Here is a 27813-nt window from a genome sequence, read left to right on the forward strand (position 1 = left end):
TGTCAGGAGTGGGATTTGAACCCACGCCTCTATTCAGAGACCAGAACACCCAAGCAATGGAAAGACAGGAGTCCTTGAGTCTGGCGCCTTAGACCACTCGGCCATCCTGACAAGGCACGCAAGATGGTGTGTTAAAAGCACCAGTAGTTCACAAAACTGAGAAATGCTTTGCTAGAGAAGCGCCACGTTGCCTAATGTTGCCTAAACGGATCACAGAAATCAAATATTCGGATCGATTTAGAGTGTGCTTTACAGCCTTTGTGTAATATTTTAAATTGTTTTAAAAAAGTGTGTACTGTGTACTACGTTTAGGACTAGTTAGTGTGGTAGAATATGGAGATCATCTCCAGCTCTGAGCTCAACTGCAACAACAAGTCGTGCTGAACAAAGTCAGAGTTCAGCTGAACCTTTGCTCAGTGTGGTGCTCAGGACTCAGGAGTATTGTTGTGGTTCTAATTAGCACGAACTGCAGGGGCTCTGAATCAGAACATTTCAATTTATCTGTTCAGTAAGTTAAAATGCAGGACACATTAAAATCGGATTATTACTGTGTCTCTGTCCCGTTTGTATATAACCGAATGTTTAAAAGATACCAGTAAGGACACACAACTACTAATGTGGTACTTATTGGAAATAGTCCCAAAACAAGTACGTCCGGCAGCTGGTAGACCCCTGTAATAGTTTTGCAGTGACACTTTGAAGATTTACACTCTATTTAAATATTAATTTACTAAATTTCAGTTCTCTTTTCTCACACTCCCTGGCATAACTGAACTCTCACTCTCGCATACTAAAGGCTTTACATGCATTAGCTGTGATACAGATTCTAATAAAGACAGAATGAAACTGTTTGTTTTGTGTCTCATGGTGATCCTCTTCTCGATCTAAATGAAATGTTTAATATTATCCCTCGAGAAAGAAAGGAGTCAATTTCCGCCTGGAATGATTGATGCTCCATCAAACGTTTTGTAATATCTCCGGAAGTTTATACAGTAGAATCCTGGTTTGTGGCTTAAATTCAAGGTAAACAAGACTAAGGAAACAAGTTGGAAACGATGTCGATCTGGGATTTAAATCATCCGGAACATTTCACTACATTGGGCAGTATGTGCCAGAGAGCAACTCCCGACATCTGTTGATAGCTCAGTTGGTAGAGCGGAGGACTGTAGTGGAAACAAGAGGCCATCTTTAGGTTGCTGGTTTGACTCTGGCTCGAAGGAAGGTGCCCTTTGTGTATTTCAGTTAAAATAGCTGATCTTTTTTTCACTCAGACTTTGATCAAAAGCTCAATAAATGACGAAGCAGAGGCTCTTGTTCCGAATTCAGCTCACATCTGATTGTCTTGTTTTGGCCAAGATCTGATCTTTGAATTCAGGGACTACTCTGTCTGCTTTGTACAGTAATTCAAAAGTAGATACAAATGTCACATTTTTATTGTAGATATAAAGGTGTTCTCTGTTTTCAAAGGATAGGTACTTAATTGGCTTTATGATTTGGTTTTGATTTTGTATCGTTGTATTATTAAGTTTGTGCTTTTTGTGTTTTTAACATATTGTGAACTTATTTTTGAAACAAATGCTTACAAAGGCAGACATGGCACACATCTGTTTATACCAGCGGTGAATTGTATATTTTTATTAAGTAGAAGCTACTGCGCACTTCATGCAAGCTGTTGTGTGAATGAAAATTCATATGTTCATAGGAAGGCAGAATAAAATCCAGAACTGTGTTGGCGACATCGATAAACAGGGCTCATGTTCACAACAAAACTTTACTGTATAAAAAGTTAAAATTCGTAAATATATATTTTTTTTATTATGCAAAGTGTCTGTTAAACCATTCATGAAGGATTTTTAGACAAAAAAACACACCATTATATGAGAAAATATATTTACTATATCTGCATTTAACTCACTTTTTAACACTTTCAATTTCAAGGCCGATATAAATTGTTGCCCTGCTTTTTTGTCATAAATACACAAGCTTGTTATGTCTTGTGTCAGAAATAAACTGCATGAAATTTGCTAAAGCAACAAAAAGTAAGCGCCACAAAGAAGACAGACATTTGCGTTTATAGTGCAATGTTATCTCGAGCCTTTAAAATTACTTTAAATGCAATTTGTTTTTCTCTGTGGCTCTAAGGCTTTGTCATTTACTTTAGTTATTAAGGAGAACATTATGTTAATCGTATAGATGAAACGTTTAATATATTCAGGTGGGTAGCTACGTCAGCATGCATATCTGCAAAGGAACAAGTAATATTGTAGGTTTATTCCATGCTTAAAAGAGAAGAGAGAAAACAAACCTGAAGAAGGTTTCACAGCTGAAACGTTGTGTTTTCTCTCTTCTCTTTTTAGTATGGAATAAACCTATTACTTGTTCCTTTAATATATTGTGCGGTTTGACTCAAAATGCTTTACTACTACAGGAGAGGATTATGGTATGGAGGATGAGACAAATTTATGATTTCTTGGAAGAAAATGTTTTTTCTTTGCATTCGAAATGAATCGAAACTTTAGCGCGACACACAAACCCTTTGTCTTTTTTAAAGATATAATATTTTTAAACAGACAGTATAGAAAACGTTTTTTTTTTACTAAGCAATTTTGGCCGGGGGCGATGCATTACTAGTAGTGGCGCTGAGGTCACTATGGTGCAGTTGAGCACCGTAAGATTAGGGCCAGTGACATAATGTATAACGCATCTGACTTCGGAACAGAAGATTGTAGGTTTGACTCCTGCCTGGCTCATGTTGCTTTTTTAACACGGTACTGTCTGACGATCAGCTCCTGCTCTGAGCTCAATAGTAATGCAAAACTGCGTAACAAAGTTGGCGAGCAGCTGAACTTGTGCTCAGTAGTCAGTACGGTGCTGAGGGTTCAGTACTGGCGTTGTTCTAATTAGCACGAACTGCAATGGCTCTGAATCTGAACATTTCTATGGAAGCCCGTTTCCGCCAGGGAGTAAAAATAAAAACGCGCTATGGTATCTCAGAATTCCGACTTAGTAACTGAGAATTGCGACTTAAAAACTCAGAATTCCGACTTTATATCTCGTAATTGCGACTTTATATCTCATATTTGGGACTTCAAAATAACCCATATTTCATTGTCTGTCCTTTTGTTATTGTAACGGATTCGGGTTCCAGGGCTTGTGTCCTCGCCGCTCCCACCCTAGTTCGTGCCTCACTGCATTGGCTCGAACCCAGGCCTTGCCAGCTGAGCTAAAGAAGAGTTTCTTTTTTAAGTAAAAAAGGACATACAATGGAAATATTTTAAAAGTATAAGTTTCAGCTTTTATAATTGTGAATTCTTCTGGATGTGAAGTGTCTATTTCTGTATCGTATTTCATATTCTGTCTTCGTTTTTGTATTTCTGGTGTTTAAATTAAAAAAAAAAATTAAAAGCCCACCGTCCACTATTCCATCCGTGTACTATGGAAGCCTCACTACCGGAAATGGGATTCCATAAAAATTAGTGTAATTAATTTGATTTTTATCAGGGCACTGTACAAGACAAGTCTTCAGGCTTATAGATCCTATGATCTTGTACGATTCATCAATATAGTGTAACGGAAGGGCCAACATACAATTTGTAGTTCAGGTGGGTAGCTGCGTCAGCATGCGTAGGCTGCAAAGGAACAAGTAATAGGTTTATTCCATGCTGAAAAAAAGAAGAAAGAAAATATGTTTTGGCCAAAATGTACCAGTAAACTTTACATTAACAATACCAGCCAACGATACATTATTATTTCACACCGGTTCTACAGGAATCTACAGCAGAGCCCTGAGTTGACTCCCACATTCCACTGAGCCCATAGAATTCCACATCACCCATTACTCCTGCACACAGTCTGCTGAGAGCGCCTGTCCATAAACTACTGGATTGAGAATGGGTTCAAATAATTCCCCATTTTCTTAATTCTACATCAAAGGACTGTTAAAGGTCTATTTGAAGGCATTGATTCGTATTCTTAAACCAGATGAACGCCTGGAATAAGTTAATATTACTTATACATAGTCGTGCTACAATACTCCAGTTGAAGGCATGCTTCTAGCTTTGTGGTACTCTGGTGCGTCACAAATTTATGTTTGAATTTCTGTGGATGAACTACTATAGGTGTACCCTCGCTCACTTTCTTTAGCGACAGTCGTTGCTCTTCATCTGTGATGTATTTGCCTGTTTTTCAGTTCACTTCCCTGCAAGGAATATTTACCTCAGAGCTCTCTTTCACAGACTGCAGGCGTTATGATTGTTAACAGGTGTTATAGTGATGACATCTTTCTGTATGATCAGGACAGGAGCTGCAGGTCCACTGTGTTGTGGCTGCAGTACAATTTTAGCTTATTATTACAATACTTTTTAACAGCGACAGATTCTTAAGATCATGAGGTGTTTACGATATTATTTAAGTATTAAGATGCTACTACATTCGGAACTGTCCCATAGGATTCAGTGTTCCATCAGTTTGGCACTAAACTGCTTAGTCTATTGCAGGAATTGTACTTAGTCCTGTCCTGTAGTGTCCTCTAGAGAGCAGCAGCTGTTTCCTTGGACTCATTGCAATTGGTAACATTGTGATTACTGAGCAGGGGACTTAAGTCAGCAGACGAGCGAGTTGCAAATCGGTATTAATCTGGCGTACAGAGCTGCATGCTAATCTCTGGATCATCTCCAGTTAATGTGATGCTGTTCTTACCTTGCAATTGACCCAATCTGACTACTGGCACCAACAACCCTGTTATTACAAATAAACTTTTTATGTACATACAGTGATAAATAAGTTAGGTGGAGAGGTTTGGCAGCCCATATTCAGTCAAAGGTGTGTGTGCAGATCACTGTGATATACAGGCATCAACAAACTGACAAATACAATATTAAATGTTTAACTGATAAAACCCAAATGAACCAAACCTGAATAAATTAGTGGTGGAAAAGAGTCTTTTTATATAGCAAAAGGTCTCTGAGCCTTTGGTAAGAACGATGGGTATATAACCCATTGTCCTCAATATTAGAAATGAATCCTTGAGAACTGCTGTTTTACCAACGGTCCCCAAAAGTGCTGCCATTACCCCCGTCCCATAAAAGCCTAACATTACCCTTTCTTGCATAAACTGTAGAACGTGCCTTCACATTTCAGTTGCAGTTTAATCTATTATCACACTACTCCCCACTTCATAACCTTCGCTCTTCTAATTCTGGTCTCCTAACTGTCCCCCAAGCCCATCTACACTGTATGGGTGACAGGGCCTTCTCCTGTTATGTCCCCAGGCTCTGGAACTCTCTGCCCAAGGATACCAGAGTCACCTTCCCTAAACTCCTTCAAATTCAGACTCAACACCTTGTTCTGTAGAAGAGCCTTTACTGAACTGGTTCCAATCTTTACCCCTCTGCTTCTACTTTCCTTAGTACCACCATCCATGGTCTCCTCTGTCTATTGGAATTGTTTTATCCTGTGTATTCTTATTGTAATTCTGTCAAGTGCTTTGAGAAGCCACCTTTGGAACCATTATATAAAATAGTTTATCCTAAATCCTTGAAGCTTTAATAGGGCAGTGCAGTAGGGCTAAAAATTGACAGTGTTAGTGGGCCAGCAGGATTTGTGCAAATTATAGGTTGTCACAAAGGAAGACTAGGATTCACTTGAAATTCATGACATGGGACACTGAAACAGTCTGTGCTGCTGGTACAGGTGGTTGTGAACACCTGTCTTCCCAGTCAAGTACTGGGATCTCCAGTCTCAATCCTAATACTTCCCATGACTGTCCAATACCACTACTGTGAAACCAACACCCATAAGACAAGACCTCTGAGATTCTAACTGCACCATTATTCACTGATGTTCGCGCACCAGTATTGTTCCTCTGCTAAGGAAGGGAAGGCCTACTTTACACCAAGCCCCTGTTGACAATTCCTTCCTTGTGTTTCTTTTAGTCAGTTTGTGCAGCCTAGAATAGGAGACCAGATCTCACTCTTACTGGTCACTACAGTAGCAACTCACACTCCATAAGCACTACCCCTCTCGGAAACGGGAGGATTTCCAGTATATTGAACACCTCTGTCTCTCCCCCAGTAAAGAGTGTCACACTGCCCTGCCCAAGGAATAGTGTGGCCATCTTCCCCCAGAACAATGCTTTATTACTCCAGACATTTTCAGTCCTCATTGGCAGCAATACGGGAAGCATTCTTGAAAGGGGAACCCCCTACAAATTACTTCCATTGATTAATGGGTCTCACTTCCCTTGAATTCCTCCACCCATTCAAACCTATAAACCATAAAGAAACAAGGGCAAGCAGAAGGGTCTTTCACAGCTTTATTGAAATGTTGCCATTACAAGGCAAGTGGAGGCAGGAGAGTCACAAGGGCCAGGCTGGAGCCTTCATTCAGGCACCTGGGGAGGAAGAAGGAGAACAATCCAGCTGCACTACAGGACACCACCCCTACAGGAGCTCCTCCTGCCAGACACTACCTGTCCACTGGCCAACATCTCCAAAGTCCTCTGCTCCCGCCACATCCTCACTGGTGCTCTCAGCATCTTCACTGGAGCTCTGAGGGTCTCCTTCCTCATCCTCAGTCCAGTCAGCTCCCACATCCAGAGGAGCTTCTACTGGTGCCACAGCCACCCGACTACTGGTCACCGGGCTCCTGGTACCTGTGGACAAGCAGCACCCAGGAGTGAGGGATCCTCTATACCCAGAGTCCCACAGTGATGCTACTCATCTAAACAGTCCCTTTGTCCAGCATGGGATCATTCCTCAGTGGTCCAAGCATGGTTGTCTCTTGGGCAGAGATGCATCCACAAGGGATAGAGAACCAGACCCACCTTCATTCCGACTGCCAGCACACCTGGAGTCACAGCAGGCACAGACCTCATGGTCACCATACAGCTCCTCCCACCTGGAGGAGAGGAGAACAGGTGAGGCCTCCACCTGGCATGTCCCAGAGCACCCTCAGCAGGCTCCTTGCAGAAGTACCTCTTCACCTCCCTGTTGTAGGTGCAGGACTTGGTCCCTGGTGTTGCTTTAGCAGGAGCCACTGCCATGACAGTGCATGTACAGCTCAGTCACTTCATGCTGCAAGAGGGAAAGTCACAGCATTAAGGGATCAAGGCCAATAGAGGGACAGAGAAGGACCTTCTGCCATCAGTGAAGGCAAGCTGGCAGCTCTAGGCACTACAGCTGCCACAGTCTGGTTCACATCTAGATCATGGATGTGAAAGCAGACAATGGATCAGTAGAGCAAGAAGGCTGAGCAGCCTTTGAGAGCAGTACCTTCCTGGACAGCTTCTTCTGGAAGAGGAAGGCATCAATTGTGAAGCAAAGCACATCCTTCTGCTTGGAGGGGACAAACCTGGACAGGCAGCCATCTGCCTTGCTGTCCACCATGCACCTGGGGACAAGGACAAGGATGAACCCCTGCAGGCTCTCAGGGCTCCTGCCCACCTTCCCTCCAAGAAAGGGCCGTACCCCAAGTTGTCGATCACAGGGAAACAGGGCTGCGAGTGCTGGTCTGGTTTCTCCGTTACGTAACACGAGTGGATGTACAGCCTCCGCTCCGCTGTGGCAAAGTAGGCAGTGGCCTGGAAGTACATGGGCTGACCCAGGAAGTACTCATCCTTGGGAGAGAGCCGGACCCAGTGGGCTGGAGAGAGAGGCAGCATTACACCTGCACACAGCAACCCCTGCAGGCAGGAGGAGCCACTTGCTCAAGGAGCTTACAGTTGGTGGTGAGCAGGACAAAGCTGTGCTTGTTCTTCAGGTCCTTGAAGAAGGTCCTTCTCCTGGCCCACGTGGGGACATAGCCAACCTTGTAGGAGTAGTGGAACCTGCAGGACAGAGGGGATGAGGGGCTTCTGGACACTTTCCCAGCAGCAGAGCCCTGCCTACCTGTTGTAGGAGCACTTGACCAGGACAGAGAAGGGAATGAAGCGATGCACAGGCGCACTGGAGGAGGGCGGGGCATAGCAGAGAGTGTTGGAGTACACCAGGCAGCCCTGGACAACCTGCAGGGTCACAGAGGAAGGGATATTCCCAGGAAAGGCAACCCCGACACTAGCCCTACAGCTCACATCGATATACTGCCTGTAGATGAAGACCCGCTTACCGATCGCTCGGTACCGCACTCGTGAAGCCCGTAGATGAAGTAGAAGTAACTGCGTGTGGTTCGGCTGACGCTGCAGTTGCCCAAGGTCACCTCCGATGGCCGACAGCTGAAGCCGAACAGGAGCCGACTGACCCTCACGTACATCCTGCTGGAGTCGCACCACACAGCCACTCCTCGGGTGCCCCCGATGGCCAGGCGAGCCGGCTGCCGCCCTCGCTGGGGAGGAAACAGGACGCTCTTGATGTAGGCGGGTAAGGGGCGGCTGCCGGCTTCATCTTCTCCTTGTCGCAGTAGGGCGAGTACGCGTCTCTGGACACGGGAAGGCGGCGAAAGTCGGGAGCCAAGGACTGCGAGTCGTTCTCGCTTGCAGACAGGTCTTCGGAGGGCGCATCTGCCAGGCTCAAGTCCTCCGACTGGGCTGCGTCTTCAGGAGCCGGGAAGTCGGCCTGGAGCGCTAATTCCCGAGAGTCCCAGCCAGCCGGCCCGGCGGAGATCAGTGCGGGGAGCCCGGCCCCTGCGCACAGGCACAGCACAAAGAGAAACGAGCGCATTGCCAAATTGACGTCCCACTAAACTGCTACAGAAGTAAGACAAATAAACCACCAAACTGTGTTGAAGCAAGAGAGCATAGAGTGTGAATGCGGTGACTAGGTTTTTATACTGGCAGGACCTGCTACCACACACATGGTCACACTACCGCTCAATCAACACAATCAATTACACACAGAGACCCGGATTGTTCTCAGCGTCTAATTAGAACCTGCTTCCAGTCTGAGGCGGGACTCCGTGAAGTCGCCTGAACACTTTCCCGTGTGTATCCGACCTCAGCGGAGGAGTTCCACGCAATTTAGACAGAATTAAATCACCCACGCCTGTAAAATTTGCTCAGATTAATTTATTGTTCAATTAGTTTCTAATTTCTGAGGAAAGTGTGTTAAACTCGCTGTCAGAAAGAGTACGGAACATGCGACACGTCCGTCCACACTTTCCTTTATCGAGGGGGCTGTTCTATCAACATGTACCGCAATGAAAATAATTTTACTATTTTTCAAGTGTAATTGCATGTCATATTAAAATGTGTAATACAAGCATTTCTTTGCTTCCCAGTAAAGAAATACTGATCAGCTTTCGACATGATCTGACAATAATTTGTCTGATTTTCCAGAGATTGCTTTTGCTTCGCAGCACTGAGAACCAATGGAAGCCCGTTTCCGCCAGGGAGTAAAAAAAAAACGCACTATGGTATCTCAGACTTGTGACTTAGAATCTCAGAATTGCGACCTAAAAACTCAGAATTTTGACTTTATATCTCACATTTGCGATTCAAAATAGCCCATATTTCATTGTCTGTCCTTTTGTTACTGTAACGGATTCTTGTGCCCTCGCCGCGCCTCACTGTATTGGCTCGAACCCAGGTCTTGCTAGCTGAGCTAAAGAAGAGTTTCTTTTTTAAGTAAAAAAGGACATACAATGGAAATATGGAAAAAGTATAAGTTTCAGATTTTATAATTGTGAATTCCTCTGGATGTGAAGTGTCTATTTTTGTATCTTATTTCATATTCTGTCTCCGTTTTTTGTATTTCTGGTGTTTCAATATTTTTTATTAAAAAAGCCCACCGGCCACTATTCCATTCGGGTACTATGGAAGCCTCACTAGCGGAAATGGGATTCCATAAAAAATAATGTAATTAATTTGATTTTTATCAGGGCACTGTACAAGACAAGTCATCAGGCCTATAGATCCTATGATCTTGTACGATTCATCAATATAGTGTAACGGAACGGCCGACACAATTTGTAGTTCAGGTGGGTAGCTGCATCAGCATGCGTAGGCTGCAAATGAACACGTAATAGGTTTATTCCATGCTGAAAAAAAGAAGAAAGAAAACACGTTTCGGCTGAAACGTTGTGTTTTCTTTCTTCTTTTTTTCAGCATGGAATAAACCTATTACTTGTTCCTTTGCGACATACAATTTGTACGATCTGGTTGCAGTGATGACGGCACCGCTCTCCCCTGTGCATAACAGGGATGCTGGCCGCCGTGGCTAAAGAAAGTGTTCGTTAGCTCAGCTGGCAAGACCTGGGTTCGAGCTAATGCAGTGAGGCACGAGCTAGAGTGGGAGCAGCGAGAGTACAAACCCTAGAACCCGAATCCGTCACAATAACAGAATGATAGACAATGAAATATGGTCTATTTCGAATTTGCAAATGTGAGATATAAAGTCGGAGTTGTGATTTACTAAGTTGCAATTCTGAGTTACTTAGTCGGAATTCTGCGATACCATAGCACGTTTTTTTGTAACTCCCTGGCGGAAACGGGCTTTCATACATTTCAATTAGTCTGATCAGTGTAGGACAAGTTAATGTAGAATCATTACTATGTCTGTCTCTTGTTTGTATATAAATGAATGTCTTTGACAACTTAATGTTAGCTTTTAATTTAGTTTTACGATGTAGGTCATGCGTTAACATATACACGAGCATACGAAATGTCTCCCTCCTGATTCAGCCCATGCTCCATAAGAGAGAAGAGATTCCTCCTGCTTCTCGCACAATCATATCAGAACAGAAGCCCGTGTCGCCCAGCTCTGATTCAAGAGCGACTCGCATCTTCAGCCCTTTTTTTATTCGTGATCCTAATTTTCTTTAGTTATGATCAATATTGAACTTTTTCTAAATAAAACGACAATAATCAAACATGCAGGCAGACTTTTAAAAAGTATTAGGAGCTGACAGGGTGGCCCTTTGGAATAGTTGTCAGAAAACGTGAGAAAAGGAAAGGTACGTAAGCTCTCACACACAGCATTAGAGACTGGAATCTGAAAAAAAACGACCTGTCTCCCCAGCATTTAAGGGTGCTGTTGTTTTGATTTTACATATTGTTAGCATTTTAATGAATTGTTAAAAGATTGATACACAAATCTCTAAATAAGAAAACGTAAAAACCCTAGCTGTAAGCAATTGGCCATTCATATTCCTGAATTTTAAATCCCTGTGTTTATCTGTATCCGAATGCCTGGTGCAGCTATTTTGAAAGCAGAGTCTATGACTCACTGTATTGCAGAAGCGTATTGTTGCCACCAAGGAAAAAAAAATCCTGAGTTTACAGGAGTAAAAGAGGAAACAAATGCAAACACCGTTTTGAAAAAACACACACGTCTCAGGCCTTAACCATGACAAGGATGGGATTTGAACCAAAACGAGCAGAGCACAATGGATTAGCAATCCAAAAAGTGACTCCTGATTAATTTTCTTTTCGCTTCCTCGATTTGTAGTACGCTCCTCAGTCCTTACAACCGATAAACAAAACGACTTCATGTGCCACAGCATTCTGCTGCAGGTACGGGTTGCACCGTGTATTAGGCGAACCCGAATTAAATATTTCAAATATGTGAAGAATTTCATGAAACCTGAAAAAAGAAGATCACAGCCAATGTCAACAATTTAGAGCCTGTAGGCAGCTTCAACAGAACAAAACGATCTGAAGCCGCAATTCTTTCATAGAGTGTATTGTGACACTCTAACCACACTGTTGCTATTACTGCTACATCTGCTGCCGTTGGTTAAAACTCTACTCAGCGGGCAAGTAAAGGTGTACAAGGAATAGACTACTTTGAGCCGTCCAAATTCCATTAATTGAATTTAAGCTTTTTTTTATTAATAACAGCATTAGTAATACATTGCGTGCTCAGAAACGTTACTTATTAGCTTATGAAGCAATATTGTTTCGACAATTTGCGGTCTTCAAAACGTAAACGCTGAAGTTTTTATACTTCCTTGTGAGCAGATCACCTTTGATTTAGGAAAGGAAAACGTACTCCCCTGTTGCTTTCATTGCAATATCTGAATCGAGACCCAAGCGCTAAGAAAGCTGAAAAACGCAGAAGTAATAAGCCCGATTTTAATTAGGTACGAAAATATATGGATGACAATATTTAAAAGATGAAGATTTACTTTTGAGAAATTGTCATTTTATGTATCTAGACGCTTTTCAACCGCTGTTTTTAGAACTTTGCTGTGCTTCCTGAATCATTTTCAGTGTTATAAACTGGGTGTGGAGATAACGATCACTTTGTAGAGCAGTTGATAGGCTGGAGCTGTTCAGACTACTCTTGTTATTTCTCAAACGCTTCCATCATTTTTCTTTCACGCTAGGACGCGAGTGTGTACATGTGTTTGGTTTTCGTTTCACTGATTCTCATTGAAGATTTGGGAAATAACGAAGAAAGAATCAGTAGCCAGGAAGGCAGAAGCTTTGGTTCTCAACGATCTTGAAGACACGCTCATGTAGAGCAGCGTGTGATGATCTGTACTACAAAAGACCAAGTGCTCAGTGACGTCTGCGTTTACCGTTGAAACTTTTCATCTCAGGTGCAAAAGCAGTTGTGTTAAACATAGCTGAGTGGCGCAGCAGAAGCGTGCCGGGTTCATAACCCAAAGATCGATGGATCAAAGCCATCTTCTGTTATGCACGATTGATAAGCACACCATCAGTTTAATGACGTGCATTGAAACTGATTTCTTCTCTTGTGTGTGCAAACTTCACACTTACGGTGCTCTTTAATCTTTACAAATATGCAGATGCCCAAATGTTTCTTTGGTTGTTCTGAGATCCTTTATAGATTCCTCAAATCCTTCAAATGAACATCCATATCAGCACAATTATGTTTATATATTTTAAAATTAAGGTACATACAACAAAAATATCAATGTACATTTGTACTGTGCTCATTTAATAATGATTGTCAAGGATTGTCAAGTTCTCCAACAACTCTGTGTTATAATTTTAAAATATTTTTGCTAAGGATACACAACGGGTGTATAAGGCATTCTAACTATAGCCAGCTGAAGATAAAATTCCACACGTTAAATTGGTTTAAAACACGCACATTTCCTGCAAAGTTCAAGACGGCTTTTAGCTGAGATTATGTTTACATCGAAACAATCCGAAGCGCGTCCCTGACCACCAGCCCTTTGTTTAACAGCTGTACAAAGACACACTCCCGTGCACAAGGAAATGTTGTGTTTAGCAGAAGTGATTTAACATGATCCGCGACCTAATTTACCAGAGCAAATACTCACCCAGCAAGGTCTGCTTTACTACAAAAGAGAAGTAGAGTGAAAGACGTGATAATTTCACGGTATTGTGGAAAAAAACACTTTTTTCTTTGAATTCTAAATCAGAATTTCAGAGCGACACATAAACGTTTTCTCTGTTTAAAAGTGAGATTTTTTAAAACTGATAAAAATGTAAAAAACGTTTCTCACTTAGAAATTTTAGATGGGGTGGTGTATTACTAGTAGCGGCGCTGAACTCACCATGTGCAATTCAGTTATGTGACGGGCTAATGGTTTAATGGATAACGTGTCTGATTTCGGTTTATAAGATTGTCGATTCGACTTCTATCGGTGTTGTGTGATTTTAAATCAGGCTCCTCAGAAATAGATGTCCATTATGTGAATGAACCGCACCTGAAAGCAAACGTTGGGTCTGGTTTCCTTTCTTTCCTGCATGCAATAGCAAATCATTACAAAACGCACCCGCTAATGTCCAATAGCGTTAGTCATTTAAGTAAACATGAATATACTGTAAGGTGTTAGTACATGGGAGTTGATTTCAACCACAATTAAAAAAGGGCAAATTATAATTACAGGCTTCAGACAATTTTTCATACAAAAGTGACCAAACACTCCCTAACTTTCAGGTTGGCTTGCACCTGTAATAAAAAGGAGGTCTGAAACTTTTCTAAAGCCAGACGTGATGTTTCGCGGATGTGCAGTGTGCCTTTTCTCTTGTCGTGTTCAAGATGAAATGCTGCATAAGCTCCTGACTGGGTGTTCTGTTATTTCGTTCGGATTACCTAGGTGGTGTACAGCTAAAACCCGACTGCATGGTGTAAATTCCGGGTTCGGCACCAGCAGCACCTGCAAACACATCAGCTGACCTCGATGTGATTTGAACATGCAGCCTTCTGATCTGGAGTCAGACGCGCTACTGTTGCGCCACGAGGTCACTTGCGACAAGTGCTTTTAATTCACCCAAAGAGAAAAATCAGCGTCCCTGAAAAAGATTGTTTTCATTCTCTCCTGTGAGGAGCGCCGCTCTTCCAGCGAGGGTCTCTTCTTCCCAGACCACAGATTATTCTTCCCGCCCGGCTCTCTCACGGAGAGCAGACACACCGTCTCCACTAATGTGTTTACTACATCTATAGATCTGACCCCCTACAACCCCGATATTCCTGAACAGGATATTTACCACCAGCCTCATGAACTTCTCATCTTTACCACTCCCAGGAGGAGCACAATTAATCCAGAATCCTCTTTAGCAAATAACACAAACCACTGTTTACCTGTCAAGACAGAAAAACAGGCTGCTCCAGGCGAGGCTTAAACTCACAACCTCGGCATGACTCCAATGATTATGTCATTTTACACGGCCTGAACCAGGAAGAAGATTGGAAGTCAAGATGCTATGGTGTTGTTTTATTACTTTCCTACTCTTTTAATGTTCAGGTTAAATCTTTTATTCTGGAGTACTTTCAATTGATATTAATCCTAGTCCCAATGAACGATTCTGGGCCATGGTGCATCTTGAATAACGTTCTTATAGGTTTCAGTTTGGAAAACAACTCAGTAGCAGACTATGCAGAACAAGCAAACACATTAGAACTGTTGTGAATGCAGTGGAAATAATTCAGTGTCTAAATACTGAGCTTATGCACCACTTGCCTGAAAATTGTTATATTTAACTAAAATTGCTTTCCAGACACCACAATTATTCACAATAATTTTATCAATACATGCCTTCAAGAAAAATGTAATTTATTAATAATTTACTTTAATGTCCATCTTTATTAGTAGATGTATTACATGTACAGCCTTTAATATGCGATAGCGAATTTTCAGGTATCCTGGGGAGGGAAGAAAACTGAAATAAAGGAAATACATATTTAAAGGGGTGTGTTCTGTCATATCTGGGGGTTTGAATAGATTTGTTTTATAAGTTATTGTGATTTCACTCTATACTTGTGTTTCTCAGGAGAAAATCGTTACATTGATGATTTGAGGTTATAGAAAATATGTTGTGCTGTATGAGTAAATGTAAGGATATGTTGAAAAAAACGTATTGTCACCTTTGTGAACGTCATTATTAGATACCTGTTGATTGTTTAGCAACCTAGGCTTCCCTCTGGACTCTGCACTGAGTTGAAAGCTACGGGAGCTCCTCACTGCTTGTCCTGTATTGTTACCTGTGCTCTCGTCTACATTATCTACGTGCAGCACAGCACCAAGAACACCAGAAACTTTGTGACAGAAAGTGCTTAAGAGCATGAAAAATATTGAACATTTTAAACATTCATAGAACAACTTGAAAAACTGAGGGACAAAAGACCATCTATTTTGCAGGTTCACAGTAGTTGCAAGAAAATCAGTCGCCTGACTAGAGACCTACAGATAAAAAGTTCGATATTCTACTGACTGGGCTATTCCTGTCTACTCTGTTTCTCTCTGAAACAACATTTTTCAAGAAATTTGCAAAATTTGAAATACAATTCTTGCTTAAAAGTGCAGATTATTTTTTACCCAAAACTGCAAATGGAGAAAACCAACTTGTTGGAGTCTCTGTGGTACAATTGCTTAGTGCGGTCAGGTCGGGACTCAAATGATAGTAAGGTGATGGTTCAAGCGCATCCAGGCACGCCTTTCTCACTGTTCCAACGTGAACATCATCTATGGAAAAAATGGCATAAAATGTTTAACAGATTATTGACCTTATTGATACCGACGCCTTACCACTTGGCCACCACACCTGCGGTGCCGCTTACTTTCCCATCAAGGCTAGCACGTTTTTTAAAATACAAAAAAGTTAAATCTTTGAGCACAAATTGCCATGGTAGGAGGAGTAAAACAAATATGACTGTTCAAATTAATTCTAATGAAACTGATTTAATCACGCAGAATCTACAACAACAAAACCATGATTCTTAACAAGGAGATACTGGGCAGCAGTGGGATTCCAACTCACGCCCTCGAAGAGATGGAGCTCCTTTTTCTGAGATGCTTTCTCTCACTTGGTGAAATATTCAATTCTTTGGCCCTCTGAATATAGTTCTTCTGTTAAGCAGGCTTCAGACTCTGCTTATAGCACCCGTGTAGAGATTTTATTTTTACAGGAAGACGCATTCCGAAAAGTATCTCTGTAGTTTTAGAAAAGCTTTGAACAGCGTATTTTATACAACGCACAAACAGTATTCTAATTTCACATGGCAGATCTGTGCAGCAATCGTACTCGAGTTGACTGTGATTCTTAAATACTTCTAGCAAACATATTCAGGTTTCCTTGAACCTTTAATAAAAAAAAAATTACTTTGCGATGTTCCGCAGATGTGCAGTGTGCCTTTCCTCTTGTCGTATTCAAGAGCACTCACTGCGGGAGCTCCTCACTGCGTGTCCTTTACTCTACTGTGATTTCTTTTAATTTATCTAAGTGGAGTGTGGTGAGAAGATCACCTTGAACATTTTCGGTTTGTGAAAAGAAACACTAAAGAAAATACAAGTGATGAACATTTAAAATAACCACAGTACAGCTAGAAGAGGGAAAGATAAAAGACGATTTAGAATGACATTCACAATAGATTGAAGAAAAGCACAACCGCCCAAACAAGGACTTGAACCCTGGACCCTCACATTAAAATTCTTATGCGCTACCAACTGAGCTATCCGGGCTCTAGAAAAAAAGAAAACACTGCCGGGATACTCGCAAGTCACATGTCTTTTCTTGTGCCGAAGTGCATTCATACCTGATCCATCTGACAACTGACAGACTTTAACCAGAAGTGACGGCGCCACTCCCAGCAGAATGAGAGAGAAATACAGAACGACACGAGGAGTCAAGCGGCTCCCACAATTCATCTTTCCTCACATTACTGAATTTTTCACTAAGAATTTGACCTTTTCACAATCAGATTTTTTCACACTTAATAAGATCTTTTAATCAACAACATTTAAGAAAGAAAACAAATGGAACATTTTTTGGAACAATAATAAAAAAAAAAACTTTCAATGTCTTGGTTGTATAAGTGTGCACACCCTTTATAAAGGGGGTAGCAACTGTGCTGAAATTTAACCAGTCACATTCCAGATCATGTACAAAGGTTATTTGCCTTTGCCAGACATCAATTGTATTGATTCTTATTAGTCCTATTTAATATCAGCTGATCACATATAACTAACCAATCTCGGAGAATGTACGTTCATACTGCAGAGCTGAACCTGAAGAGAAATCCGACCGCTGATTGTCACCAAAGAATGTCGTTACAAATTATCTGCGGAGCTGTTTTACGTATCCGGCCACCTCTTTCCTTCCTTCTTTGCAGTGAGCACAATTCTTTCAGTTTCTTCTCTTGTATTTTCCTTGCTATTTTACTGTCCCTTTCCCCCCATGTGGAGATGGATCCACAACCGAAACCCTGTTTGTAGCCTGTGTTTCTGCAGCGGCAGTCTGTATGAGGAGAGGGTGTTAAACAGCTCCAGTGGCGCAGTCGGTCAGCGTGCGGTGCTTATACAGCAATGCACAGCAGAGTGATGCTGAGGTTGTGAGTTTGAGCCTCAACTGGAGCAGTGTGACCTGTGTATTTAGCTACTTGTTAAGGATTCGGCCAGTGAAACCGAAACCAAGTAATGAACCCACTTGCAGGAGCCGATAGAGACAAGTCGTGATCCAAATACCGTAGACGAAGGAGAGAGCCGAGAGTCCAGGGGAAGCCAGAGATCCAAACTGAGAGGGAGCAACCGAAGCCGAGCCGTAATCCAAAAAACGTAGTAAAAGGGGAGAAACGTAGTAAAAGGGGAGAAACCAAAGTCGGAACCTGAACAGTACGAAGAGGTAGAAGGCGTAGCGCAACTAAGTAGCTCGAAAGGAAAACCAATACTGACCGAGGAGGTAGGGAAAGACTAGTGCTTAAATACAAGATGAGACGGAGGTGTTACCAGGTGATTATTTCTTCACATAACCTTTGCAGAAAAAGAAAAATAAGGACCTCATCCTCCCAGTGAGTCTCTGCTGCTGCTACTCGAACGTCTATGGCATAATCCTGTGCAGACCTGCGGCCCTGGCGGATAGATGAGAGGCGGTAGGCAGAGTCTTGTCCAGCTGAGGAACGACAAAAAAACCCCTTAAATTTCTCTAAAAAGAGATCATAGTCCTGTACCTCAGGAGCCCTGCGATCTAGTAGGGCAGTTGTCCAATCCAGAGCACGGCCAGTTAACAGAGAAACTACGAAGGCAATCTTGTCTTGAGGAGAAAAAAAAGTTTCCGGATGGAGCCTGAAAACCAGCGCACACTGTGCTAATAAGCCCCGACATCTCGTAGGGTTGCCGTCAAACCTGTCAGGTGGTGTAAGTGGAAGAGGTCGAGGAGCGGGTGTAGAAGCTGGCGGGGGCGGAGCCGAAGCGGCAGCTCCAGCATTACTTTCACTATTACTGGTAGGCGGCATTGCCGACAGGTGCTGAAGTCTGTTGGACGGAAGCCTGTAACTGGAGTAAAGCTTGCCAGTGCTGATCCAAAACCGAGCAAAATTCCTCTTGCTCCGCTGGGTCCATGTTAAGTGGCTCAGTATTCTGTTAAGGATTCGGCCAGTGAAACCGAAACCAACTAATGAACCCACTTGCAGGAGCCGATAGAGACAAGTCGTGATCCAAATACCGTAGTCGAAGGAGAGAGCTGAGAGTCCAGGGGAAGCCAGTGATCCAAACAGGGAGAGAGAAGCGAAAGCCAGACCGTAATCCAAAAAACGTAGTAAAAGGGGAGAAAACAAAGTCGGAACCTGAACAGTACGAAGAGGTAGCGCAACTAAGTAGCTCGAAAGGAAAACCAATACTGAGCGAGGAGGTAGGGAAAGACTAGTGCTTAAATACAAGATGAGACATAGGTGTGGTGGTGAAAGCGTACAATGATAGGTAGACTAATGAACTAAGACTACGCCTTCGTTGCTGGGAGGCAGGGATCATAAGACAGGGCTGCACAGCTGTGACGCTGGCTGTGATCTGCTCCTGCTGCACCTACTGCCTCTCCCACCGACCAGGTCAGAGCACCTCTCGATCAGACCGGAGTACTGTGCCCACGTTCTGAAATAGATATTGTTCTTCATTCTTAAGGGAAAGAACTATACAGTACTGCCAGGCTGGAGGAACTGAGTCTCTTTAGTCTGAAGGGAGTGTCCTACACTGCCAGGCCGGAGGAACTGAGTCTCTTTAGTCTGAAGGGAGTGTCCCATACTGCCAGGCTGGAGGAACTGAGTCTCTTCAGTCCAAAGGGACTGTCCCACACTGACAGGCTGGAGGAACTGAGTCTCTTCAGTCTGAAGGGAGTGTCCTACACTGACAGGCTGGAGGAACTGAGTCTCTTTAGTCTGAAGGAACTGAACCTCTTTAGTCTGAATGCTATCCACCGATCGGGACAGGAGACCCTTCCCTTCCTCCACCTCCTGTCCCTGTAGGACACTCCCCAGAGCTCAGTCAGTGCACTGAAAGCAGGCTTCTCATCATGATGCTTCTTCATTTCTGTCCCTCCATCTGTCCTTGTGGCCGCCACCGAAGAGCCGCGGGAAACAGGCGGAGCAAAAGGGACGGGAACAGTCTCAACGATGACCCGGTAACCACACGCAAATAAAACAACCGCCGATATTTGGCCTGGCCAGGCCAGCAGTGAAATCCGAGACATACTGTAGGAGTCTGTAAGACAGTTTCACTCAAGATACACTTCCTTATGTAGAGTAAACTCACAGTATACAGACACACTAAAGACCACACACACACACAGACACACACACTGAGACTCAGCTGGAGTCAGATGAGCTGTTGACAAACATACTTTCACTCAGATACCCCTCCAGCTTCCTGTATACCAGCACCCACAGTCGTCTTGCAGTTTACAGACAGAGCCAAGCAAAATGAGATTCCACACAGACACAGAAAGACTCAGCTTGAGTGAGGCTGGAGTCAGATGAGCTGTTAATAAACTTGCTTTCATTTCAAAACACCTTCTTATGGACCAGCACACATACTTAACTCACATTATGCACACCTGGTAATCTAACAGTTTGCACACGGAACTAAGACCCGAGATTACACACAGACACACACACACACATACAGAGGATAGCACACTGTTATTCTACGCAGAGCTTGTCTTCTTTGTCAGTATGCAGACAGAACAAGACAGCAGATTCCACACACACACGCTGACCCACAACTTCAGCTCCGACCAGAACACAAGCTCAGACACGTGGGAGGAAACCGCGACTCATTCTGGCTCAGCAAAGACAAGCTCTGCGTAGAATAAGCCTGGGCGTGTTATCCTCTGTGAGTGTGTGAGTGTGTGTGTAATCTTGTGTCCTTGCTCCGCGTGCAAACTGTTAGATTACTATGTGTGCTGGTCCATAAGTAAGTGTATCTGCTGCGTCTGTACACAGTGAGATTCCTGTGGGTGCTGGTATACAGGAAGGTGGAGGGGTATCTGAGAAAAAGTATGTTTCTCAACAGCTCATCTGACTCCAGCCTCACAAAAGCTGAGTCTCAGTGTGTGTGTGTGTTGAATCTCTGGTCTTTAGTGTGTCTTTACACTGAGAGTTTACTCTATGTGCTGCTACATCAGAAGGTGTTTTTTAATTAAAGCAAGTTTATTAACAGCTCGTCTGACTCCAGCCTCACTCAAGCTGAGTCTCGCTGTGTCTGTGTGGAGTCTCATTTTGCTTGGCTCTGTCTGTACACTGCAAGACGACTGTGGGTGCTGGTATACAGGAAGCTGGAGGGGTATCTGAGTGAAAATGAGTTTGTTGACAGCTCATCTGACTCCAGCGTCACTCAAGCTGAGTCTCAGTGTGTGTGTGTGTAATCTCGGGTATTTGCTCCGCGTGCAAACTGTTAGATTATAAGTGTGCTGGTCCATAAGTAAGTGTATCTGAGAGAAAATGAGTTTGTCAACAGCTCATCTGACTCCAGCCTCACTCAAGCTGAAGTGTGTTGAATCTCTGGTCTTTAGTGTGTCTGTACACTGAAAGTTTACTCTATGTGCTGCTTCATAAGAAGGTGTTTTTAAATGAAAGTTGATTAACAGCTCATCTGACTCCAGCTGAGTCTCAGTGTGTCTGTGTGTGGAACCTCAGCTGTCCTTGCTCTGTGTGCGTACTGTGAGTTTCCTGGAGGCATGTACAAGAATAGACAAGATCAAGAGCTCTTGAGCTGAGCTCAGCACACCTCTGTGTGTGTGTGTCTGTCTCTCTGCGAGCAGGAAGAAGAGACCACAGTGCTCTACTCCTCCATTTACCTCAGCTCCCACCCCCAGCAGAGACTGCCCAGCAGCAGAGCAGAGGCCACCACCTATCCCCCGACAGCGCACCTTTGCTGACGGCGACAGACCCAGGGATCTGCGCTTGGCTTGCCTGCCCCGGGGGTAAGAGGTGAGCCGCAGACCGGGTGACCCACAACCCCTCAAAATAAAAAAAAATACAGCAGCAGCAGCTGCACGAAAACAAATAAAGTTATTTATTTGTTTTCGAATAAAGGGGAGTTTTGCATGTCAGATTATGCTCTTAATTTTATTTCCCATTTCTGGAGCAAAATAATCCTGCAGGCACCTACAGTGCCTTGCGAAAGTATTCGGCCCCCTTGAACTTTTCAACCTTTTGCCACATTTCAGGCTTCAAACATAAAGATATAAATTTTTTATTTTATGTGAAGAATCACCAACAAGTGGGACACAATTGTGAAGTGGAACGAAATCTATTGGATTTTTGAAACTTTTTTAACTAATAAAAAAATGAAAAGTGGGGCGTGCAAAATTATTCGGCCCCTTTACTTTCAGTGCAGCAAACTCACTCCAGAAGTTCAGCGAGGATCTCTGAATGATCCAATGTTGTCCTAAATGACTGATGGTGATAAATAGAATCCACCTGTGTGTAATCAAGTCTCTGTATAAATGCACCTGCTCTGTGATAGTCTCAAGGTTCTGTTGAAAGCGCAGAGAGCATCATGAAGACCAAGGAACACACCAGGCAGGTCCGTAATACTGTTGTGGAGAAGTTTAAAGCCGGATTTGGATACAAAAAGATTTCCCAAGCTTCAAACATCCCAAGGAGCACTGTGCAAGCGATCATCTTGAAATGGAAGGAGTATCAGACCACTGCAAATCTACCAAGACCTGGCCGTCCCTCTAAACTTTCAGCTCAGACAAGGAGAAGACTGATCAGAGATGCAGCCAAGAGGCCCATGATCACTCTGGATGAACTGCAGAGAACTACAGCTGAGGTGGGAGAGTCTGTCCATAGGACAACAATCAGTCTTACACTGCACAAATCTGGCCTTTATGGAAGAGTGGCAAGAAGAAAGCCATTTCTCAAAGATATCCATAAAAAGTCTCGTCTAAAGTTTGCCACAAGCCACCTGGGAGACACCCCAAACATGTGGAAGAAGGTGCTCTGGTCAGATGAAACCAAAATCGAACTTTTTGGCCACAATGCAAAACGATATGTTTGGCGTAAAAGCAACACAGCTCATCACCCTCAACACACCATCCCCACTGTCAAACATGGTGGTGGCAGCATCATGGTTTGGGCCTGCTTTTCTTCAGCAGGGACAGGGAAGATGGTTAAAATTGAGGGGAAGATGGATGCAGCCAAATACAGGACCATTCTGGATGAAAACCTGTTGGAGTCTGCAAAAGACCTGAAACTGGGACGGAGATTTATCTTCCAACAAGACAATGATCCCAAACATACAGCAAAATCTACAAAGGAATGGTTCACAAATAAACGTATCCAGGTGTTTGAATGGCCAAGTCAAAGTCCAGACCTGAATCCAATCGAGAATCTGTGGAAAGAGCTGAAAACTGCTGTTCACAAACGTTCTCAATCCAACCTCACTGAGCTCGAGCTGTTTTGCAAGGAAGAATGGGCAAGAATTTCAGTCTCTCGATGTGCAAAACTGATAGAGACATACCCCAAGCGACTTGCAGCTGTAATCGCAGCAAAAGGTGGCACTACAAAGTATTAACGCAAGGGGGCCGAATAATTTTGCAAGCCCCACTTTTCATTTTTTTTATTAGTTAAAAAAGTTTCAAAAATCCAATAGATTTCGTTCCACTTCACAATTGTGTCCCACTTGTTGGTGATTCTTCACATAAAATAAAAAATTTATATCTTTATGTTTGAAGCCTGAAATGTGGCAAAAGGTTGAAAAGTTCAAGGGGGCCGAATACTTTCGCAAGGCACTGTATGTGCCTGGCTTCTGGTGCCTGGAAAAGTAAGCGTGGACATAAGCGTGGGGACGTTTTCCGGGAGTGCGAAGCCACGTGTGGACAGCCAATGTGAAAATGTAGTCCTGAGGGGCGTTTCCCCAATTGGCAGGAACTACAAGTCCCATAGTGCACTGCCCCCCACACTGTCCTGATTCAGGGTGTAGTTCCATTGCAAGAGCTGCAGATACACATCGCTCAGCCATTGGAGAGGGTTCAGGCCAGGCACAAGCTACACTCCACGTTTTCCAGCCTCATTCTGTAAAAAGCTCTTGGATACCAGAATTCTCCTCCCACAGTGATGATCACAGTGCTGATAGTGCTTCCCTTAAGGTCCCTCACTGTGTAGCTCCCCTGATCAGCTGGAGTGAGGGAGCGGAGTATCAGAGAGCTGTTCTGCACTGACACTCACTGTTCGTACCTGGGGCCAGGGAGCCCTGCGCTGCTCAGTAAGACTATGTGAGACTGGACAGATCCTGCAGGATCAAACAGCACCTCCACTGGACCAGAGAGGCTGCAGGCTGTGGACTTCTGAGTGAGCTGAAAAGGGACAGGTAGAAACATGTTGAATATTTAGTTTTACAACAATACCTTGAGTTTGGACTGCGATCAGCTTCATTTTGTATTTCAGCTGTGAAAATGCAATTTCAAAAATGCACCACCCAGTCATGTTAGGTTCAAGTTACAGTTGCATCACAACTCAATATATTTGCAATTCACTTCAAATGTTGTTTTCGTTTGATCCAGTCTGTCCTCACCTAAAGGAGATACTTACTTTTAACACCTTTTATTTCTTCTGGGAGGTTAACTGGCTTCTGAGATAATTGTTCCTGGTGTTTGTGTTGTGTATGCCTTGCAATGGAGTGGACAATGGACTTACTACATTATAATTAATAATAATTGCTTACACTTATATAGTGCTTTTCTGGACACTCCACTCAAAGCGCTTTGCAGGACATGGGGACTCCCCTCCACCACCACCAATGTGCAGCCCCCACCTGGATGATGCGACGGCAGCCATAGTGCGCCAGAACGCTCCCAACACACCAGCTATCAGTGGGAAGGAGAGCAGAGTTATGAAGCCAATTCATAAATGGGGGTTACTAGGAGGCCATAATTGGTAAGGGTCAATGGGAAATTTGGCCAGGACACTGGGGTAAAACCCCTACTCTTTTCGAGAAACACCCTGGGATTTTTAATGACCACAGAGAGTCAGGACCTCGGTTTTACGTCTCATCCGAAGGACGGCGCCTGTTTACAGTCCAGTGTCCCCATCACTATACTGGGGCATTAGGACCCACACAGACCGCAGGGTGAGCACCCCCTGCTGGCCCCACTAACACCTCTTCCAGCAGCCACCTTAGTTCTTATGGTCAAGAAGGAAAGAATATTAGGAACATGAAAAGGCTGAATGTCTTAAATGCATTTTTTATACTGAAACAGAGAGGCACACACACCTCATTACAAATGCACACCCGCACAGAGACGTCCTCAAGCGCCTTGTTCACAATTATGGGCTCCAACAGGAACAAAAAATGCCAGCCTGACAACTCGAGCATTCAAACCAAGAACCCAACACGTACTCACGTTGGCAGCCTGTGCAGAAAAGCATAAAGAACCACAAGCCTTCTCTACTGGGAGGAAAAACACACAGTCCCTCTCTCACACTCCTGATTTCCTTAAATAGCTCATTCTTCATCTCTGGCTCCTACATACAGTATAGCAGCACTCAGTCTGCTTTGAATAAGCCATAAATCCAAGATTTGTTTTATCTGTTCCTCTTGTCTAGGCCTAGAGCTGCTTTTCATAAAAGAGCTGTTTGCATAAATAGCTAGGGTTACAGCTGAAGACACCAGCTTCATCCCCCAGTGTGTAATACGTCGGGAGCAAGAGAAGAGGGCCAGGCCGTGCCTTTTCATAGATTTTTCTTCTGAAAAGTCGGGTTCTGGGAGGCAGATTTAGCCCCTCATGCATTGTAGAGAGATAGACACGCCCGCGCGCACACAGTTAGAGCTGCACCCTCACACAGAGTCAGACCCGCACAGACACGTCCTCTTGTTTAAACAAATACACAAACCTGACGGCGCTCACAATGATCCAGACACACACACACACACACACACACACACACACACACACACACACACACACGACATCAGCAGTCACTCTCGCACCCTGGACCCCAGCTCAGTCCTCACCTCCAGCTCCTGCAAACCGCTTCGAACAAACTGTATTAAGAAAATTAGGTTGCGTTCCGGTAGCAGGCCATCCTGGGCACCAGTGTGAGTTACACACTCATTTGTAAAAGCCCTTCCGCATCGTCGGGCATGCTTCACAGTGCTGGACCTGGGGTGTGGGTGCTGTCTGTGTGGAGTTTGCATGTTCTCTCCCTTGTCTGTGGGGGTTTCCTCCAGGTGCTCCAGTTTCCACCCACAGTCCAGGGACAGGCTGCCACTTTCACTGGGCAGTGCACCGTCGCCATGGCAGCATGGTGGGTCGGCTCTGATTTCAGTCTTTATTTCCTTTTTTAGAGATCCTGTAACCAGGACCTGTTCACTGCCACGACGGACAGGGAAGCCCGTCATCACTGGACATCCTCTTACCTCCTGTGGCAAAGGGCAGCTGATGAAGCTTTGTGCTCGCCGGATCATGGCAATCGCCACTCCACCCTGATCCTGGCTCAGCACAGGGCACCTGGGTTCACTCCTTTCAGACTAAAGAGACTCAGTTTCTTCAATCTGTCAGTGTGAGACACTCCCTTCAGACTAAAGAGACTCAGTTCCTCCGGCCTGTCAGTGTGAGACACTCCCTTCAGACTAAAGAGACTCAGTTTCTTCAATCTGTCAGTGTGAGACACTCCCTTCAGACTAAAGAGACTCAGTTCCTCCGGCCTGTCAGTGTGAGACACTCCCTTCAGACTAAAGAGACTCAGTTTCTTCATCTGTCAGTGTGGGATGCCTACACCAGCTTCGAACGCCTGTACACAATACCGCGGACTGCCTGCCAGACCAAATTCTGGGCTTACAGCAAACCACCCATTACATACACCGGTGTCTTCCCCGGGCCAGAGGAATTCAGGAATTCACGTTTACTCCGTCATCTCAGGCGATTCTCGCAGGGAGCAGAGATTTCCCAATCGATCAGAGAGAGTCGGGACTTTTTTCCCGCAAGAAACAACAAAACCGAAGTATTCTTCGATGTGCCGGTACAAACTTTCAGGTTATATAGTCCTTCCTTGCTGCTTCAGACATCATTCGGTGTTATGGTAAGGGGGGGTCATGGTATTTGGCCAGTTAAGAGACCCTGGCCAAATGGTCAGTTTAAGATTATGCCCCCTCGCATCTGGAATCCTTATCAGTTAACCCCCTTTCCTGCCATAAACCCCTGTTGCTTAGAAGTCTAATTTTCAGGCAGAATTGACTTAAGTTAACCCTTTTTACATCTTGTCTCTTACTTCAGCCCTCTTCCATTTGCTAGTTCAAAGTTGTACAACCCATTTGTATCTGCTAGGCGGCGCAGTCATCGTGCACAAAGAACGCTTTGAAAAGCGTCAAAGGCAAGTCATTCCGAGTTGGTCGTTTGTGTTTTCCGTTCAGACGCGAAATGCTGAAATGATCTCTCGGCTCCTCGGTTGTCATTTCTGCTCCGTAAAGGAATCACAGCACGCGTCGGCTTCCAGCACGGTGGGTCGGGACACGATGCCGGGGGTCGGAGAGAGCGATGTCTTCCTCGTTAGTATAGGACCTGTCACCTGTCCCCACCTGTCACGCGGGAGACCGGGGTACATCAGGACGCGCATTGAAGTGAAAGCAGGATGCGCTGCGACCTGCACTGTGCAGATCCCGCCACACTAAGAGGTGAGTGGGTCTGTTCGATCACAGCGTGGTGACAAAAGAAGTCTGTTTCCGCCTGGTTTCGAACAGGGGACTTTTCGCGTGGGAGGCAAACATGATAACCACTACACTACGGAAACGATGGTAAACTGTGCCCAGCGGCCCAGTGCTGAGCTTCGCCAATGCGATTCAGCTGGTTCCAGTGCCTTTATTGGAGTGCGCTGATGGACCGTGCTCTCTCTCCAGAGACCAGCACGCCTGTCATGGACGGAGCAGGAAAGGCGGCGCCACATTCTACAGCCCTCTCCACGCAATCGACGAAATCGGGCTACTGAAGTGGAGAAAATCGCCTCTCCAGAAAGTGCAAATATCATCTTGGAGAGTATAAATCCTATTGCCGAAGGTCAGCCCTGTCTACCAGAGTAACCCTCCCACAGCGATGATCAGCTCGTCTCACACGCGAGAAGTTTCGGTTGGAAACAAGCGCCCCCTCTTCTCGCACGTTTTGCACGTTCGAGTAGTTTTAATGCGGCTCTTTCGTACACGGTCCTGATCTTTTGGAAAGCAGGAGGCAAAATGGACACG

At 44.2% G+C, this 27813-nt stretch overlaps 1 protein-coding gene and 1 non-coding gene across 2 annotated transcripts; both read right to left on the reverse strand.

The window, feature by feature from the left end:
• On the reverse strand, positions 1-111 carry trnal-caa (transfer RNA leucine (anticodon CAA)). Its single transcript has 2 exons — positions 74-111; positions 1-46 (listed from the first exon to the last, which is right to left on the reverse strand). It is a non-coding gene; the product is annotated as a tRNA-Leu (tRNA).
• A 6188-nt stretch (positions 112-6299) lies between these two features.
• LOC138243024 (zona pellucida sperm-binding protein 3-like) lies at positions 6300-8705 on the reverse strand. Its single transcript, XM_069198524.1, has 9 exons — positions 8104-8705; positions 7887-8002; positions 7719-7825; positions 7467-7641; positions 7272-7389; positions 6975-7073; positions 6824-6897; positions 6470-6652; positions 6300-6391 (listed from the first exon to the last, which is right to left on the reverse strand). The coding sequence occupies exons 1-6, from the start codon at positions 8245-8247 to the stop codon at positions 7023-7025; spliced, it is 711 nt and encodes a 236-aa protein (XP_069054625.1). The 5' UTR covers positions 8248-8705; the 3' UTR covers positions 6300-6391; positions 6470-6652; positions 6824-6897; positions 6975-7022.
• Positions 8706-27813: the final 19108 nt, after the last annotated feature.

The sequence above is a fragment of the Lepisosteus oculatus genome, chromosome 14, assembly GCF_040954835.1.
Source record: "Lepisosteus oculatus isolate fLepOcu1 chromosome 14, fLepOcu1.hap2, whole genome shotgun sequence".
Classification (NCBI taxonomy): domain Eukaryota; kingdom Metazoa; phylum Chordata; class Actinopteri; order Semionotiformes; family Lepisosteidae; genus Lepisosteus; species Lepisosteus oculatus.